The 18,897-nt window shown below is 39.4% G+C and overlaps 1 protein-coding gene and 2 long non-coding RNA genes across 5 annotated transcripts in view; 2 read left to right on the top strand and 1 right to left on the bottom strand.

Annotated features, from left to right (window-relative positions):
* The window catches only part of PRRC1 (proline rich coiled-coil 1), a 36,817-nt gene that overhangs the window by 4,856 nt on the left and 13,064 nt on the right, over positions 1-18,897 (bottom strand). For all 3 annotated transcript variants that reach the window (XM_042983132.1, XM_042983146.1, XM_042983136.1), the window contains 3 exons: positions 16,724-16,887; positions 10,550-10,653; positions 4,434-4,536 (listed from right to left, as the gene is read on the bottom strand). In XM_042983132.1, coding sequence (XP_042839066.1) covers positions 4,434-4,536; positions 10,550-10,653; positions 16,724-16,887 — 371 coding nt within the window. The remainder of the gene's footprint in view (positions 1-4,433; positions 4,537-10,549; positions 10,654-16,723; positions 16,888-18,897) is intronic.
* Positions 6,524-16,939, top strand: LOC122237870. The gene is made up of 2 exons (XR_006216574.1): positions 6,524-7,306; positions 16,735-16,939. It is a non-coding gene; the product is annotated as an uncharacterized LOC122237870 (long non-coding RNA).
* Positions 10,585-11,406, top strand: LOC122237866. The gene is made up of 2 exons (XR_006216570.1): positions 10,585-10,672; positions 11,107-11,406. It is a non-coding gene; the product is annotated as an uncharacterized LOC122237866 (long non-coding RNA).

The following is an 18,897-nucleotide window of genomic DNA, read 5'->3' as shown; positions in this document are numbered from 1 at the left end:
CTCGGTTACTAAAAGGTCAAGTTACCAGTGAAAATTAGAGATGGGTCCAACTCCTGGGAAGCTGATTTCTTGGAAACCCAAAGAAATGCAAACTATTAACAAAAAGGCACAATAGTCCCTTGGTGGTTGTTGTCTACCACAGCTACACTCTAAAAGAAAATGGTGAGTCCAGCCTTGATGCTGGGCCCAACTTGACTTGTCTGACTTCGCTTATGCCACTAGCCTCAAGGCCACCCTCTCCAAGGTACAAGTTATGCATGGACAACACAAAGAACCTCTCAGAACTCTGGTCACTAAGAAGGTGGTCAACGGAGAGGGAAGACCTATCCCTTGTCCCTCTTGCTGGAAACACAAAGACCTGTGTACACAAGCAGAGACAATGGCCAAGAGTGGAGAAGAGAGGTTTCAAGTCCCTCGAGCTGCACTACCAGGCCTACTGGTGAAGCCGTGATGAGAGCTACAATTAGAAAGTGAAAATGGAAGGGTTGATTGGGTTATGGAAGCTGAATCGTTTCAGCAGGTTTTATGTGAAGGTGTCTCCTTGACTTGGATTTTATGTGCAAATGGTGATCATGTCTGTTTGGGGAATAGGTGCCCTGCCTATTATTGTAAAACCATATCCTGTCGACGAGCTCCAAATAGAGTCTAGCGTTAGGGGGATGAAAGTACAGATCGAAGTACCAATGTGTAAGGAAACTGTTAGGTTTGAACAGGCTTTATGTGAAGTGTTTTTTTTTTTTTTTTTATCTGATTGCATTTTGGGCATGGACACTGTAATCACTGTGGAAAGCTTCCCCAGCCTAGTGAAGGGCTGTCAATTCACCCTTCAAGTATCATTTATTGGCCATGCTATACAGTAACCAGTAGGACTGGCTGAGCCCACACTGTGTGAGGCAGAAGCTGTGAGCTGGCAGTGACAAACTCTCTATGCCACAGTCCGATGTGGAGCTTAGACTGAGGCTTATGGCAGAATTCTGAGTGCCATCCAGCGACATTTCCTGGGACTCCGGAGTAGCATGTTTCCATCTGAGGGGCATTTACTACCTTGCTACCAGACTATTAGTTAAAGCTACCCCGTTCACTGAAGGACATAAAATGATTTTGAAATGTAAAATACGCATAACATCTAGGATGATATCGCAGAATCCCTTAATAGGACGGCAGTGCCCAGGAAAAGTTCCTAATATGGAAATGGCTTACATACAGGATCATGATGCCTAGGGAGACAGTCATGACCAGGGCCCCTCTTTTCCTCTAGGACTCACTTTGGAGCCATGGGAAAAGCTCTGAGAACCAACTGCCATGTAGACCGTGCCCTATGAACAACTCTCAACTGAAGAGCAAAGAGCTAGCTGCTTGGTCCGTGGATGGCAGTTCCACAGGTGAGGGGACAGTCTATCTGGAAGGCCATCACTTGGACAGAAGAAGGTAAAAATGAATCAGCTCCATGGGCTAAAATGCACACTATTTTCTCAGCATGATTGGGGGTTTTACCAGTGTTTTTTTTTTTTTTTTTCCTGTTTCAGTTTTTACTGACTCAGGGCAGTGGCCAATGGTCTGACCATATGGTCGGGCAAGAAGGCACACTGGATATGTTACCTATTAAAAGGTTGCCCATGTGGGGCACAGCCCTGTGGAAATGAATCTGAGGGGTGCAATGAAGCAGGATAGGATCCCATCAGAACTTCTTCCAGGTTTGGAAGGTGAGTGGAATGGACAAACATCTAAAGATACCCCTGCTTTAGATGGCTACCTGGGTCTACAAAATGAGTGGATAAATACAGAGGTAGGCTGAATCTAGACAGAGTCCTCTTGCATTCTCTGAGACAAAAAAATGCCAATATGAACTGTCTCCCAACCGGAGACAGAAAGCATGCAAATGGTTATGCAGCACGTTCCCTGCTGGGAAGACCATAAACACAGATGACAAAGGAGACTGATGGTGACAGCTCTGGGGGCTACAGATGGGCCGTGGCAGGAACAGACGTTGACTTTGGATGGAGCTTTCCTTACTAAGGGGTAGGTGCAGATGTTCAGACACCCTAACAGAACCTGAATAGAAGATACTGTACCAATTTGGATGGCTGAGCGTTTCTCCAGAGCAAGGAACACACCTGACAGCCCGTGTCCAGCAATGGACACGATGGACAGAGATATCCTCCTTCGAGAACGAGTTTGGTCCAGAACAGAAATGGGCAACAGAAACACAGGTTGTCTGAAAAGCTGCAGGTGTAGGCATTTAGGTGCTGGCTCACATGAGTGTGGCACTGATCATGAGTAGGATGAAAAGATGAAAAGCTCTCTTTTCCTGTGGACGTGGGGCAGGGGGCAGACGAGGATGATGGTCTCACGCTGCAATTCTGGCCAAGGGAGGGTGACCCTGGTATAGTGACTTGTTCTTTCTTCCTTAGATCACTTCAACTTTTCATTCCCCTGTTCGATGTTGCAAACACAGACGTGGAAACAGGGATGACTCCTAAGCAAGAAACTCTAGGTATGGTTTCAAACGTGACGTTACAAAGTTCCTAAGGGCCTACGGGGCAGGATGTGCCCTCACTCTCTGTGGCAAAACAGGGTGACAGGGAGTGTGGCTACACGTACCAGTGGTGGAGACAGCCCACCATAGGGAGGCATCATTTTGTTGCACCTCGCTTTACTGCGCTTTGCTGGTACTGCACTTTTTACAAATGGAAGATGTGTGGCAACAGTAAGCAAGTGTATTGGTGCCACTTTTCCAACAGCTTTTGTCACTCTGTCTCCTAAATACGTAATTCTCACCAGGTTTCCAACTTTTTCATTATTTGTTAGTGATCTGTGATCGATAATTACAACTTGCTCGATGCCCAAATGAATTTTTTTAGCAGTCATGTATTTTTTAATTGAGGTATAAACGTCATGTTGTTTTTTTAAATATAATGCTAATTTGGGATAGAGGCAAATAAGACCGGAAGCAGTGGGAGGAATAATTCCAGAAAAAAAATCGCTAAGTAGAGAATTAAACTTGCCAGTTTTACGAGAGCTGAGAGAATAAATACTATTTTATCAACATGGGGAAAAATAAATATAATGCTATTGTACGTTTAACAATATAGTGTAAACATAACCATCGTCTGCACTGAGAAACCAAGAAACACATTTCAGATGCGTTACTGTGACACCAGCTTTATCTCAGGTCTGGAAGCAAACCTGCAAGATCTCTGTACCTGTGTAACCTCACCTTGTCTGAATACAAGTGGACTGAGTGGGGATGTACTTGCTAGACTACTACGGCTGCCTCCAAAGCATGCCAGCAGACGCTAGGGAAAAAGTTTGAGTATGAAAAGGAAAAGAGGGTAAATAGTAGCTATGGGTAAAGGAACGAATTAATGGGTTATACAATGAGGGAAACCAAACATTATGCTAACACCTCAAAAGGCCAGGGCAAGAGCTAACGCTGGCTCTGAGCTCCATTATACCGCAGGCCTGGAAGGGTAAGGCCACCACACCCTGTTTAGGAAGCCAACAGAAGACTGCAAACCTGAGTGGCCTCTCCCTGTGGACATTTTGACAGGACGTGATGACAGACTAGATAATTATTACTGAATGGGATTCTAGTAATGTGCAAGTTGTCTTAAACCATCGTGGTGGTTTTGCTATAAGGAATTTGTGTTTGAAGATCAGGCGGTGGACATGTAATACTGTGGTTTATAGTAAGAAATACATATTGGATCTTGGACCCCAGTTTTTGGCACAGTGCTCCTACCATCCTTGTAATTTCTTAAGGACTGAGAACCACAAAGATATCTTTTGTTAATCAGGTTGAAAGCCCGAACCTATGGGCTTGGTAACATGCCTCCATAACATACTCGCCATAAAAACCCCCAAGGATGGGGTTGGGAGAGCTTCTGAGTCAACATGACAAATCTGGAAAAGTGGAGGGTCCAGCCAGCATGGAACCTCTGTCCCCCTGCCCCATGCAGTTCTTCCATCTAGTCATTCTGGAGTTAGATCCTTTTATAATAAATCCATAATGGGGAAAAAGTGGGTTTCCTGAGTTCCAGGAACTTGTTAGAAAAGATGAACTAAAAAGGAAGATCAAGACAAAAGATAGGAATAATTAAGGGAACCAAAATGGTATCCACTAACGAAAAGTGGATATAAAACCAGAACTGGTAAATCGTTTTTCTGTTGTCAGTAGCACAGCACAATCATAAAAACAAAAGAGGAAAATAATGATTAAGGTTGTCAAGTATTATCTTTTCAAAGACAGCTGGAAAACAAGGAAGGTACTCAACCTGAAAGAAATTGGAAAGCAAAAAGAAAAAGCTGAAAGGGGAAAGAATTAAGAAGCAAAATCAAAAACGTATATCCAGTGAAAAATCTAACAAAAGCTTTTATTGTTAAAACAGTATTTCAAGTTTCTGTGGAGTATAATGAAAAAGGAGAAAACCAACCTGTTGTACAAATTCCAAAGGCACTGGTGTGGCCTGGGTAAACGTTTCAAGGTGAATGCCATGGGCAGGATCTTCAACTATCAAACAGCCAATGTCAAACCACCTACAACGGGATGGATGAGGATTAAGTTGTTGATGTGCCATAAAAAAAAAAAAGTTACAGTGAATAGAAAAAACCAACCCAAAAACTATTATCGTTCAAACAGGAAATGTTTTTCTAATCAATTTTCAAGAAAACAATCCATAAGAATAATATATAAAATTACCTATTAGCTTAATTCCAAGAGGAGGGAGGACACTTGGTAAAATATGAGAAATTTTACATTACCATCTCCATTGTTAATACGTGGCTGATTTGCAAAGTTAATAGCAAATTAAGCTCATTCAGAGGAAATAAATCTCCTTTTTGATAATCAGTCTTTAAAAACACTTCAAGAAAACTTTCTTCTATTTAAAGTTACTCATAAATTATAAAAATACATTTTATAATTGCCTTAAGTCATCTGTAACACTACCAGCATTTTAGATAACTAGAATTATGCAACCACCAGATGCCATGAAATCATAAGCCTGAATAACAAGAGGATATATAGAGCAAAAAAAGTTCACTATTTTTAAAAATATGTAGATCTAATAAAGTGTGATGGAAGAGAAAATGAATTAGGTAACTTCTATTTACATATTTAAAGAAACAGCAAAGTAAAATATAGAATAAGTTTTGCTGAGGATTAAAATGATCAGACATTACATTCTTAGTATTCATATCCTAAAATCTGGTTTCAAAATAACCACATTAAATCACACTATTTATTTGGCATACTCATCAGTAACTTGTGTATAACTGTAGTGACTGTTAGGCAAGCACTTGCTGAAAATGAGACTCACTGAAGGTAAAAGTCCCTTGGCGATGCTGGTGAAGACGCATTAGAAGAACTACAAGGTCCTCTTTGTTATGTAAAATTCCATCAGGCTCTTGAGCATGTCGACAGGGATGTGGCTAAAACTGCAACCAAGATCATGCCCTTGGAAACCTCCTGCGTTTCTTTCAAGAGTGCTATTGGCCAGGGAAACTTTGGGTCCTCCTCCTCTCCCAAATACTATCCTTCAAGAACTCCAAGGGCACTCCCCACCCCACATTCACGGACAATCACTGAGGATCCCTCTCCAGGTAGCTGCTAAAATAACCAATCTCATGTGGCTGCCATTTTGACTAAAAAAGAACTTAAGAATTGTGATTCCAAGATACTTGAATACCTTTTACCAGAAAAAATCTCAAAACAGAATGTGGGAACCACCACTCTATTTTACAAAGACCACCTACCACCACCAGTCAATTCACACACAAAAAAGACATTTTAATACATTTAACACAAAACCTAAGATTTCTGAACTTGACAGGTTAACCTCTGAATAAGGACAGTCCATGCTTACACAGGCTTTTGTCCAGGTATGGTACAGACCATGTTAGTTTTCCTCCCATAACATGAACTGATATAAAATTCATCAGAGAAGTATGTCTGTACTGGCTCTACTCTTGGTTATTAGGCGTCAACACATTTTTTCGACTGACTGGCTCTTCCTGGATGGGTATCTTCTTAATTGTAACCGTGTTTTTGACTTTATCTTCCCGGCATTTATTTCCTACAGGACCAGGACCACAGCAGAGAGAAAGCAGGAACTGTCAAGTGGTTTGATCCTAGGTTTGCTATCTGCTCTGTATGTTCTCCCTCTCGGCTCGTCTGCACTTTCCTATCACAGCCTTTCCGTCCCCTCCTCTTTAATCCACACTAGAAACCAACAGATTTCCTAATACTACAGTATCCCCTTGAACAACGTGGACATTTGGGTGGCCATGACCCCCTAGCGCAGTCAAAAATCTAACTTCTGACTTTCCAAACACATATAAAAGCCTACTATTGACCAAAAGCCTTACCAATAACAGTCTATTAAAACATGTTTTGCATGTTTTATAGGTATCATCTACCATATTCTTGCAATAAAGTGAGCTAGAAAAAAGTAAGAAAATCGTTAAGAAGAGGGGCACCGGGGTGGCTCAGTTACGTGTCTGACTTCGGCTCAGGTCATGACATCACAGTGCACAAGTCTGAGCCTCATACAGGGCTCTGTGCTGTCAGCACAAGCCTCCTATTCCAATCCTTTGTCTCCCTCTCTATGCCCCTCCCCTGCTTGTGCTCTCTCTCTCAAAACTAAACACTTAAAAAATCATTAGGAAGAAAAAAAGGCATTTATAGTACTGCATTCTATCAGACAAAAGCTGTGTAAGTGGATCTGTGCAGTTCCAATCTATGCTTTTCACGAGTCAACTGTTTTTCTATCCCTAATCTTCCTAAACGCCACTGTATTGGTTAAAAGGTAATTGGTAGGAAAAATGCCACAGCTAGCTACAGTGGGGCAGTTTATGGCAGACCATTGCTCCCAATGAAAAGGTGGATGAGGTATGTAAGTCCTATATGTAACCAAATTAAAGAGCTGTAAAAGCCAGGAGGGCAAAATGGAGTAACGCTCTGGATGGGGAAAAGCTTTCAGAGTGAGGTGAAGACTTTCACTTGGACCTAAGTACCACCTAACCTTAATTCAGCAACTCGACTAGAAGTGAAGGAAGCTCATTCATTAAGTCCACAGCATCTCCCAAGCAGTGGGGAAATTGTTAGACTTTTCCCTGGGGTGGGAGGTGCTCAGGACCTGTGACAATGCAGACAAACTGGCATGCCACCTCAGTGAGCCCTGGCCCCTAGGACACACACACCAGCTCAAGCCATCTTGTGAAGGTGATGCCAGCATGGTATGCCCTGGGACCTCCCAAGACTCCAAACACACATCTACACAAAGCCACGCCTTCAAGACTGAGAAAGGTAGGTGTTTTTGCCTAAATCACAAACTCCTATGCTTCAAACAAGAAAAAACTTAGAGCTACACAATCTAACGGATAAAGAGTTCAAAGTAATGGTCACAAAAATGCTCACTGGACTGGAGTGCGTAAACTCAAAACATAAAAAAGAACTAATCACAGTTAAATACAATAACTGAAATGTCAGACTAGAAAGAAGAACAGATCTGTGATCTGGAAGAGAGGGTATCATAAAGCAAAGAGGCTGAAAAGCAGAAAGAAAAAAAATGAAGATACATAAAAGTGATCTCTGGAATAATATTAAACATACTAACAGTCACAGGGTAGGGGTCCCAGAAGAGAGAGAAAGGAGCAAAACCTTCCCTGACCTGGGGAAAGAAAGAAATATCCAGGTCAAAGAATCACAGCCCAAAGTAAGATGAACCCAAGGAGGTCCACATAAAAGACATAAATAAAATGTCAAAAAATAAGACAGAAAATCCTGAAGACATCAAGAGGTAAACAACCAGTTATATACAAGGGAAACCTCATAAAGCTCTCGGATTTCTCCACACAAACTTTGCAGAAAAGAAGGAAGTGGCATTATAATCACAGTGGAGGAAAAAAAAAAAGCCTACAGTCATGACTATTCTACCTGGCAAGGGTAATAGTCACCACTAAAACAGATAAGTAGTTCATTACCACTAACCCAGGCGTGTAAGAAATGTCAGAGACTTTTCTAAGAAGCAAAGGCCACGGCGATAACACTATAAAGGAAAAAAAATTACGGGTCAAAGCAAACACACAGCAAAGGGAGTAGATCAATCCCTTATACAACTACTGCAAAGGTTAAAAGGCAAAAGTAGTAAAACCATATTTACATTAATGAAGGGATTCACGGTAAGATGTAAAATACGACATACAGAAAGGGTGGAGGGATGAGTAAAAATGGAGTTTTTGATTGGTGTAAGTTAAGAGACCGTTAACAGACTGCTATATAGGTAAGGTGTTATATAGAAACCTTATGGTAACTACACACCCAAAACCTCTAATAGATAAAAAAATAAGGCTACGTATAACACAAGAGAAAGTCATCGGTCATAATGAAAGAACAACACAACTACAAAACAACAAAATGTCTAAATGCTCCAACCAAAAGACATAGGGTGACTACATAAAAAAACAAGATGCATTTATATGTGGCCTAAAGGAGACTCATGTCATACCTAAAGACACATACAGACTTTTAAGTCTATATGTCTTTTTTAAATAAAAAAATATTCCACACAAATGGACATGAAAGAAACCAAAAAAAAACTGGGGGAACAATACTTAGACCAGACAGACTTTAAAACAGACGGTAATGAGAGACAAAGAAGGGCATTACAAAATAACAAAGGGATCAATCCAACAAGAGATTATAACAATGGCAAATATAGATGAACCCAGTAATGGAAGATATATAAGGCAAAATTAGCAGATACAAAGAAGAAATTGACAGTAAAACAGTAACAGTAAAGAACTTTCCCACCCCATTTGTATCAATGGATAGATCACCCAGACAGAAGATGAGTAAGGAAATGGTGGCTTTCAACAACACATCACACCAGATGGGCTTTATCCGATCTATATAGAACATTCCTTCCAAAACCAGATGAAAACATACTCTTTCCAAGAGCACATGGAATGTTCTCTAGGATCACTTAACAACCAAGAAGGTGAAAGATCTCTACTCTGAAAACTGTAACACAGCCAAAAAAACCTGAAAACTCAAAATATATAGAAAGATATTCCATGCTCCTGGACTGGAAGAATTACAATTGTTAAAATGTTCATACCATCCAAGCAATCTAAGATTCAATGCAATCTCTATCAAAATTCCCATGACATTTTTCACAGAAAGAGAACAAGACCCTGGATAGACAAAGCAATCCTGAGAAAGAAGCAGCATCACACTCCCCGATTTCAAACTGTATTTCAAACAATATATATTACCAAGCTATACTCATCAAAACAGTATGGTATTGGCATAAAAACAGACACACATCAATGCAACAAAATAGCTGACAAATAAACCTACACACATGGTCAATTAAAATTAATTTACAACAAAAGACCCAAGAATATACAATGGGGAAAGGAGAGTCTATAGGATAAATGGTCCTGGGGAAACTAGACTACTGACACCATACACAAAAACTCAAATGGATTTAAGACTCGAACTTAAAACCGAAAGCCATAAAACTCCTAGAAAACAAGAGGGAGTAAAGTGCTTGCTATCAGTCTTGGTGGTGATTTTTTAGATTAGACACCAAAAGCAATGGCAACAAAACCAAAAATGATTCAGTGGGACTATATCAAACTAAAAAGGTTCTACAGAGCAAAGGAAACCATCAACGAAATGAAAAGGCAACCTACTGAATGGGAAAAATCATTTACAAATCCTTTATCTCGGAAGGTATTAACATACAAATATATTAAAAACTTCAAGAGCACAAAAACCAAATGATTAAAAAATGGGCAGAGGCTCTAAATAGTTTTCCAAAGACATACAGATGGCCAACACGTACATGAAAAGGTGCTCAAAACCACAATGAGATCTCACCTTACATGTATCGGTATGTCTATTACCACAAGTCAAAAAAATAACAAGTGTTGGCAGAGATGTGGAGAAAAATCCCTTGATGAGAATGTAAACTGGTACAGCAGTATGAAAACAATATAGAGGTTCCTCAAAAAATTAAAGCATATGATCTATCAATTCCCCTTCTGAGTATTTATCTGACGGAAATGAAAACTAACTTGAAGAGATATATGCACCCCTCACCAATGTTCACTGCAACAGCATTTACAATTACCAAAACACGGAAGCAACCTAAGCACGTCAGTGGAAGAATGAAGAAATTGTGGTATATACACACAAACACACACACTATTCAGCCATGAACAAAGAAGGAGAGTCTAAAAGGAAATAAGTCAGAGAAAACAAATATTGCATGATCTCACTTATATGGAATAAAAAACAAAAAAACTCACAGATACAAAGAATAGACTGACGGTTAGCGGGGGGGGGGTGGTTAAAATGGGTGAAGGAGGTTAACAGGTATCAACTTTCAGACATGAAATAAGTCGGGATAAAATATATAGCACAGTGAGTATAGTTAATACTGTACTGTGTATCTGAAAAATGCTGAGAGTAGATTGCGAAACGTTCTCATTACAAGAAAAAAAATTTTTTAATTATGTTAAAAGAAAAAAAGCCTCTTACTTGTCAGGTAGCAATTCTGCGATGAAGTTTTCTACTGACACAGCAATCTGTTTTTCATGGATCACTCCAGTTCGACGCAAACTATCTATCCGTTCCTGGGCGCCCTGAATGACAACGGCACAGGTTAGAAGCCATTTCAAGTTACTCAGTATTCTATATACTAATTCATGGTTACATAAGTAATATATACATCTACACCAAACACACCTATATACCCACTGCATATATCCAAAGAATACAGAAGTATAAACAGTACAAGAGTCCAATCATGTTCTCCTCCATATTAACGTTTACAGAGCACTTTCCATATACACTATTACTTTGGTTGTTACTATAAAATGGATTATTTTTACATTAATGTTCTAATTGGTACTAGTTGTACTAATATGAAACTGTGTGCTACTTCTTAATGTTGATCTGTCAAGAGGATATCTTACTGATAAATCTTTTTTTAGTCCTAGTAGTTTTTATTCAATTTGCTCTTGAGTTATCTAGGTAGGCAATCGTATCAACAGTAAATGTTTTTCCCTCTTTCTTCTTATTTCCTTTAAATATAGCCTTAAAATAAGCACCAAAATGACGGCTGATGTATTTTTAACTGCAAATGGATATACTGCACCAAGATTTATTCAGGAAAATACCATTTATGCAACAAAACTGAGGGGCTGACAACGCTACATAACTCAATATCATCAATACATATCTTACGATACAAAACTACAAGTTAACAATAAGAATGCTGTTTACCTACTTTCATCTGAATTACTTCATAAACAGTGATAAGGGAAGTGACAGGAAATGTCTAAAAAGTTAGACAAATGTGTTCTAATTTTTAATCAAACTTGCCATGGAGAATACATTAACCTATTTTTACTATGGGTAACAGAGCTAAGTAGTGATTAAGAAAAAGTGGTCAATTCTTATCAAATGAAAATTTAAAAGCAAGAGCACTTCTAGAGACAACTGAACTGATTTTAGAGACAACAGAAATAAAGAAACTGATAACTACAAGAAAATGGATAAATCAATTTAAGACGTTAGCTTATAAAGATGGATGAAAGAATGTATGAACAAAACTGTAATAGTATCAAGACTGTATTTTTGCTTACTCTTATCTCTCCAGTACCTCACATAGTGTCGAACTACATGAAAAAATAAAGGAAGAAATAAAGGGTTTCTTAAAAATTTTTATCACTCATGTTAATCTTAATAGTGTAAATTTTCTAGTAACAGTGAATGAGGAGGCACCTATTGGATTTGAAAGAAAATCTAAGAGATGTTATCCTGGAAAATGTAACTTTGCCCCAATTATTCCCCCCAAGAGGAAGTTAGTTATGGTTAAATTCTGATTATGAATAAGTTTAAATAAATGTTATTTTACTGTTAACTCAGTAAAAACTATTAGGAGATTCAGCCCTCTTTGAAGAAGGTATCTCAGCTATGCACAACAAAATATTCCTAGATTTAATGCTTTCACAAAATAAACTTGTTCATTTTTTACTATCCTACCAAATAGGGGTTTATATTTCACAAGGAACACAAAGAGAGGGTTATATCTGCCTCTCTTCTCCCCTGACGTTAAGTATGGCATCTTCTGGAGTCACAAATAAAGATACTTTAAGCAGAGCCCCCATCCATGTTTTAAGAACACATTTTAACTTCATTTTCAGAAGTGTAAGGAATCAAGAATTAGGTACTTTTGAGGCCACAATGAAGTAATGATCTCAAATGGAAGCAATCCACAAAAAGGCCACCAGAGCTTACTGTGTACTCTTAAGAGCTTATACTAAGCAATGTGGTTTAATCAAAATTCCATACTTCTAAAATGCATGTGGATTTTTATCTGTATCTGTTGAATAGAAGTTATAAAACAGTGGTCATAACTATCATTGGCCTTTCCATACAATTAATGGTTGGCATACATGCTTCAGAAGCTTCCTAATTTTATTTAAAAAAAAAAAAAAATTTTTTTTTAACGTTTTATTTTTGAGACAGAGAGAGAGCACGAACGGGGGAGGGTCAGAGAGAGAGGGAGACACAGAATCGGAAGCAGGCTCCAGGCTCTGAGCCATCAGCCCAGAGCCCGACGCGGGGCTCGAACTCACGGACCGCGAGATCGTGACCTGAGCTGAAGTCGGCCGCTTAACCGACTGAGCCACCCAGGCGCCCCAAAAGCTTCCTAATTTTAATTACGGCAGGTTTATTTCCTGAAACACTCTCGTGTGCTTAAAGGAAAAGCTGGGTTTAGTTGAGAAAAGTCATTTAATTAAAATCTGATGGAGAGTAAAAAATCTGTGTTGAAATTTTAAATTCTAGGATTCTACATTACTTTTCTTCTCATTAGCTCCCTCTACTGTTTGTGGGGAAAAAACAGTTGATAAATTTATGAAGGATTTTCCTATGTATCAGTTTCTGTGAATTTTGATTTTAAGCTGCTTATTAAATATTATGGAAAAGAAATCTGTATGTCTGAAGGGAAAAAACCAATAATAAAAATGAATCTGTCAAACACACAGAAAAATCACAACACACTGAGCTATTAATATTATCTATTAATATTATCTAAAAGATGAAGCTTTTCTTGCAGAAAAAAATTTCCATAAGCCTTTCAAAAACAGCACCTAATGATTTTAAGTATCTTCTTTTGAGACAGAGGGAGCACGAAAAGGGGAGGGGCAGAGAGAGAATCCCACGCAGCTCTGCACTGTTAGCACAGAGCCCGATGCAGGGCTTGAACTCACGTGAGAGAACCATGAAATCGTGACCTGAGCCAAAAACAAAAGTTGGCTGCTTAACTGATGAAACCACCCAGGCACCCCAATTTTAAACCTCTTCTGTGTAATAATATTTGACATAACAAAATATTTCAGACCCATGTTTTAAAAACCATGAAATTTTGAGTTATAGTCCAAATATCACATGGTGATTTATCTTCAAAAATTATTAATGACCTATCGAGCTGACAACTGTTGTCAGTCCTTTTTCAGTATTGATGAGAACAAACAAGATTTTACTTCATCATTATGTCATTTGTATTCCCAACACTGAACACAGTAATTTGAACTGTCCCTTCAAATGACACTCCAGAGCATTTTATGTTCTGGGGCAATGTACTATATGAACATTTAGTGGGGAGGAGGTAGGTCTCATTTCCCAAAGGGCAAGAACAGAGCCTCTCAAAGGCTGAAGCTGAATTCCTTAAAGCTCTTGGGCTCTCCTGAGACCCTGCAAAATGTTTGTGTCTCCACAGAGGTACTTCTAGACCAGTCTTAAGACCACTGTGTGGCTGTGGAGGTACAATCAAGGGATAGTGATGGGTGGGGGGCAGCTAGAGTGCTCGTATGAGCTTAAAAAAATCTCTAAGCTTCTCATGAAACCGATAGGACGTTAAACCAAAACTGAAAGCAGATCCCACAATGAAAATGTCTTGTGTATCAGACTGCTTACTTGAGAAAATTAATAATTTTAAAAACATACCCTAGAATTTTTAGTTCTGATGTTTGCAGTTCAGACATCTTGATAAAACTGTTAGATACTCACTTTGAAAAGCACCAAGCACTTCTCATCTCTGAACCAAACCAAAATTCCTACTCCTGAGGAACTTAATTCTTGTGGGGACACATTCCGAAACACGAATACAAAACAAAATGACACAGTGTATCAGAAGGTGCTGAGAACCACAGAAATAAAATGCAAAATGCAGGACAAAACAAGGCAGTCAGGACAGGCCTTGCCGTGCAGGCAAGATGTGCATGAAGACTTAAAGGTTTAAAGAGGCTGCCAAGCACATATTGGAGGGAAGAACGTCCCAGACAGAGGAAAGACCTAGTGAAAAGGCCCTACAAAGACAAGCAGGCCAGGCAAGTATGAAGAGCAGCAAGGAAGCCACTGTGACTGGCATGAGTGAGTGAGGGGACGACCAGGAGTTGTAGCACCGAGAGAAGAAACAAAAGGCCACGTCAGGCAAACTGTGAGGGGCCGTGGAAGCCACTTAAGGAACGTGGGCTTACGATGAGTGAAATATAAAGTGTTGAAAAAGAGAGTGATATGCTCTGATGTATGATATGAAAGGATTATCTGGCCACTCTGCTGAGAATGACCTAGAGGGCTACAAGGTCATTACCCTGTCAGGGTAACCATAACAGCTGGATGGCCTACTCAGAGAGGATGGCAAGATTCCAGCAAGGCACTGCAGTGGCGGTAGAGACGCGAGAAGTCAAATGCTGGCTGGACACACCATGAAGGCAGGACGAACAAGATTTCTTCATAAACTGAACATGGGGAAAGAGAGAAGGGTGACTCCAACATTTCTCACTGGGGAAGATGGAAGGATAGCGCTGCCATCAATCAACAGAGATGGAGAAGGCTAGGGGAAGACTGGGAGGAAAGAAATGCAGGTGGATGTTTGAGGCACTCAAGTTAAGATGTTGAGAAGGCAACTTTTACATAAATCTAGTTTACATGAGAGGTCTGTGCTAGAGACAGAAATCTGAAACTGTGAGCACACAGATGGCATTTAAAGCCATAGGACTCCATGAGCTCACCAAAGGAGGGAATGTAGATAGACAAAATCATCAGAGGGAACCAACAAAGGAAGCACAGGGGAATGAACAAATAGTGAGCCAGGGGAAAAACATGTGGAACCCCAGAAGTGAAAAAAACATTAAAGCCTAAGTGTCTCAAAAGCTACAGATGGGTAAAACCAGATGGAGACCACTGGTGACCTGTACAGCATTCTCTGTGGGGTCAGGCTGATAGCCTGGCTGGGCTGAGTTTCAGAGACTATGAAGGCAAAAATTAGAGATACAGGATTAGCAACTCTTTGGAGAAGTTTTGCTGCAAAAAGAAGCACAAAATAATAAAAAATTAAGGTGATAGATGATGAGTTAAATGAGGTAAAAAATTTTGTTAAAATTTCTTTGGTTTATTTAAGGTGAGAAAAATATTTGCATGCTAATGACCTGTTCAGTATTCATTTGCTCTTGCACGTCTATATGCTGGTGGTAAAAAATGTATGAGAGAAAGGAAAGGATTCTTGGAATTTTAATGTTTGAGCGAGAGACAGACAGAGGATGAGTAGGGGAGGGGCAGAGAGAGAGAGGGAGACAGATTCCGAAGCAGGTTCCAGGCTCCGAGCTGTCAGCACAGAGCCCGACGTGGAGCTCGAACCCACAAATCATGAGATCATGACCTGAGCCGAAGTCGGACGCTCAACCGGCTGAGCCACCCAGGCGCCCCCGGATTCTTGGAACTTGAATCCTCGCTAGCTTAAGAAAACCAGCTCTAGTTCACTGGGAACTGGACAGGTTTTACACAGACATAGGACAAGGTTTTGAACTGTAACAGGCCAGAAGACAAACTATAAAATTTAAATGGTGGTGTGAGTATGCAGTGGTGTGAAATTTCTCTTTAAAACAAGTCAATTCTATCATCTGCCCCTGCTACAAACTTGATCACAAGATCCTCTTCCTTCATTATGGAAAAAATAAGACCGCGTCTTCCTTTTGATATTAGTGCTAATAAGATTTTAAGTTTCTATACACTGAGGAGACCCTGAAAAACTCTGGTTATACACAGGTATTGTACCTATAAGGTAGGTGCCAGGCAGTCAGATCTTTAAGACAAAGGAATTAAAAGGATGGAGAAGAGGAAGAATCAAGGCAAGGAAGCTAAGAAAAGCTTTCCAGATGACTGCTAAGTCCCTTCACCAAGTACAAGGCAAAAGGGACATCTGTAGGGTCAATCGAGATAGCACCTGCCTACTGGCACCCCATTAATAGTCGGGAAACTTTCAAATATATTAGACTTCCCCAAACCATGAAGAAATACATAAGTATAAAGTATTATTTACAGTGAAGTAATAAAAAGCTTAAAGAATTCAAGAGATACTATAATTTCAGTATAAAATGATAAATTACATGCTAACACTGGGTTAAGATCTCTCAGCACTAACTATTCTTTGTGTTCTCCACGTGTTTCCGCCCGTCCCATCATCGAAACCTACCCTTTCTTTAAAGTAAAACTACACAACGGTTGTCTAACTAAAAACCAAGATGATCAATATTTCAGAATGTAAAAAGCCATTAGCTCCATAAAGACCAAAGGATTACTATCAGAATTCTGAAAAAATTAGCTTCCAGTTTCTATATACTGAAAAAGTTTTCTATTACTCACTTTTAACCCAGCTGCATACCCGACCGGCTGTGGGGCAATATTGGACTGTCCAGCTTCCCCTATCACCACAGCTAAGCCAAAGACCTCCTGGAAGGCATCTCGGACGGCGGCAACTTTCACTTCTTTATTCGAGGTCACTACGATATCCAGTTCACCTCCAGATTCTACCAAGAAAAAAATTTCAACTCCAGATTAATGAAATTGTCCTAATCATTGTCATATGGTAACATTACATAATTATTACTAAGCTCACAAAATAATGCAAGACACAGATTATAAACTTCTTTATAGGCTGAGGAAGCAAACTAAGACTGATAAGACCTTGCCAACAGTAACATAACAATTTTGCAATGATGTCAGGATGCAAACCTAGGTCTCTCACACTCCGAAATCCTCTTTCACTACACCATCTGCTCTATCAGACACACTTTCACCCTCTAATCTAACAGCATCTTATTCCAAGTGCTTGGACGAAAACTACCAACTTTTCCTGACTTTTAAAAATGAGCATTTAATGCATTACCTGAGACAGTCTAATCTGCAGGCGGGAGATACTGCATACCTTCTCAATGTTCTGAACATCTCATCTGCCACAAATAGAGCACAACAGTTGTTTTCCTATGAAATGCTGTTCCAGGGTATATTAGTAGATCCCCTTAAAACAGCCATTTTGTGATCAAACAAGCTTGAGAGATGCTCTACACATTTCTCTCCTAGAAATCCACAGGGAGGGGCGCCTGGGTGGCTCCGTCGGTTGAGCGACCGACTTCGGCTCAGGTCATGATCTCACGGTTTGTGAGTTCAAGCCCCGCGTCGGCCTCTGTGCTGCCAGTTCAGTGCCTGAAGCCTGCTTCTGATGCTGTGTCTCCCTCTCTCTTTGACCCTCCCCCACTCATGCTCTGTGTCTCTCTGCCTCAGAAATAAACATTAAAAAAAAATTTTTTTTTAAAAGAAATCCACAGGGAACATTAAGAGTCTCAGAAAACCAACAGTTAAAATTCATGGCTTTAACCCAGTACTTTCCATACTTTCCATCTGTTCATGGACTACTTATTTAGCATCTAATGACAGCTCCTACAAAGTCTTCCACAGATGTCAATTTGGGAAATAATGTTTTACCAGCTATGAAAAAAGTTTAATTTTCTATTATGTTGCTGTATTAATTTCACAAGATTTCATTTTCTGGTAAGTTTACACTTTGTATAAAACACATTGCCATTTTTAAGGCTGCAAATCACAATGGTTTTCCTGCTTTAACAAAGACACGCACCTGTTATGCATAAACTTGTGATACCATGAGGATGCTGGAGTTCCAAGTCCTTCAACTAACTGAGCGATCACAGAAATTAAATACGTGGCTTGTGGAACCCAAGTTACACATTTAGGGTATGTTACAGAAAATGAAAATGAAGGCTGTTATTGACAATAAGGAATGTGTCAGAGTTGTAAAAAAGTTCTGCACTCAACAAGGGCTGCCATGAAATGTACTTTTTATCTAGAAAATAGTTTACATGGTGAGTCAACCTTTTTATCCTACGTCTCCATCATTAGAAGAAGAAAACAGCATATGCCATAAATAAATGGGTTATCTAGCTATACATTGTACATCTATTATTTCCTAATATGCAAGCATATAAGGAAATGGAAGTACCAACGCATATAAAACTTGAAATCTAAAAAGGCAAAGAGCAATATGAAATAAAAATTCTGAAACATTTTTAATATATCACTTCTAAAAAGGGTGTACCATTTACACAGGGTAATTTGATAAATACACCTAATTATTTTTTTAAAACCTTAATCTAACATCTTGTGACATACTGAGTTCAAAGACCTATTTCTAAGCACTGCATACTTTGCCACCTGGCGTTAATGGCTATCACGAACCAAATACAAAGATCAAGAAAGCGGTTTGTATTGTAAAATATTTTGCCCCAGAGACAATGTTATGGTATGCCCTAATAAACATCTTGTGGAACAGCTGAAAATATTTTCAAAACATCTGGGCTTTTTATCATGAATCTTTCTTCCTATTTAATAGGATGATCCACAGATCCCATCTGTACTAGAGTTTCTTAAGTTACTAAAACCTAAAAGCATTGAGTCTCATAGGAGAGAACAAATACACTTTTTTTTCTAACTTTTTCTCCATGTGGCACCTATCTCTTGACTCT

This window comes from Panthera tigris, chromosome A1, assembly GCF_018350195.1.
Source record: "Panthera tigris isolate Pti1 chromosome A1, P.tigris_Pti1_mat1.1, whole genome shotgun sequence".
NCBI lineage: Eukaryota > Metazoa > Chordata > Mammalia > Carnivora > Felidae > Panthera > Panthera tigris.
This window is presented reverse-complemented; position numbering and strand designations above follow the sequence as displayed.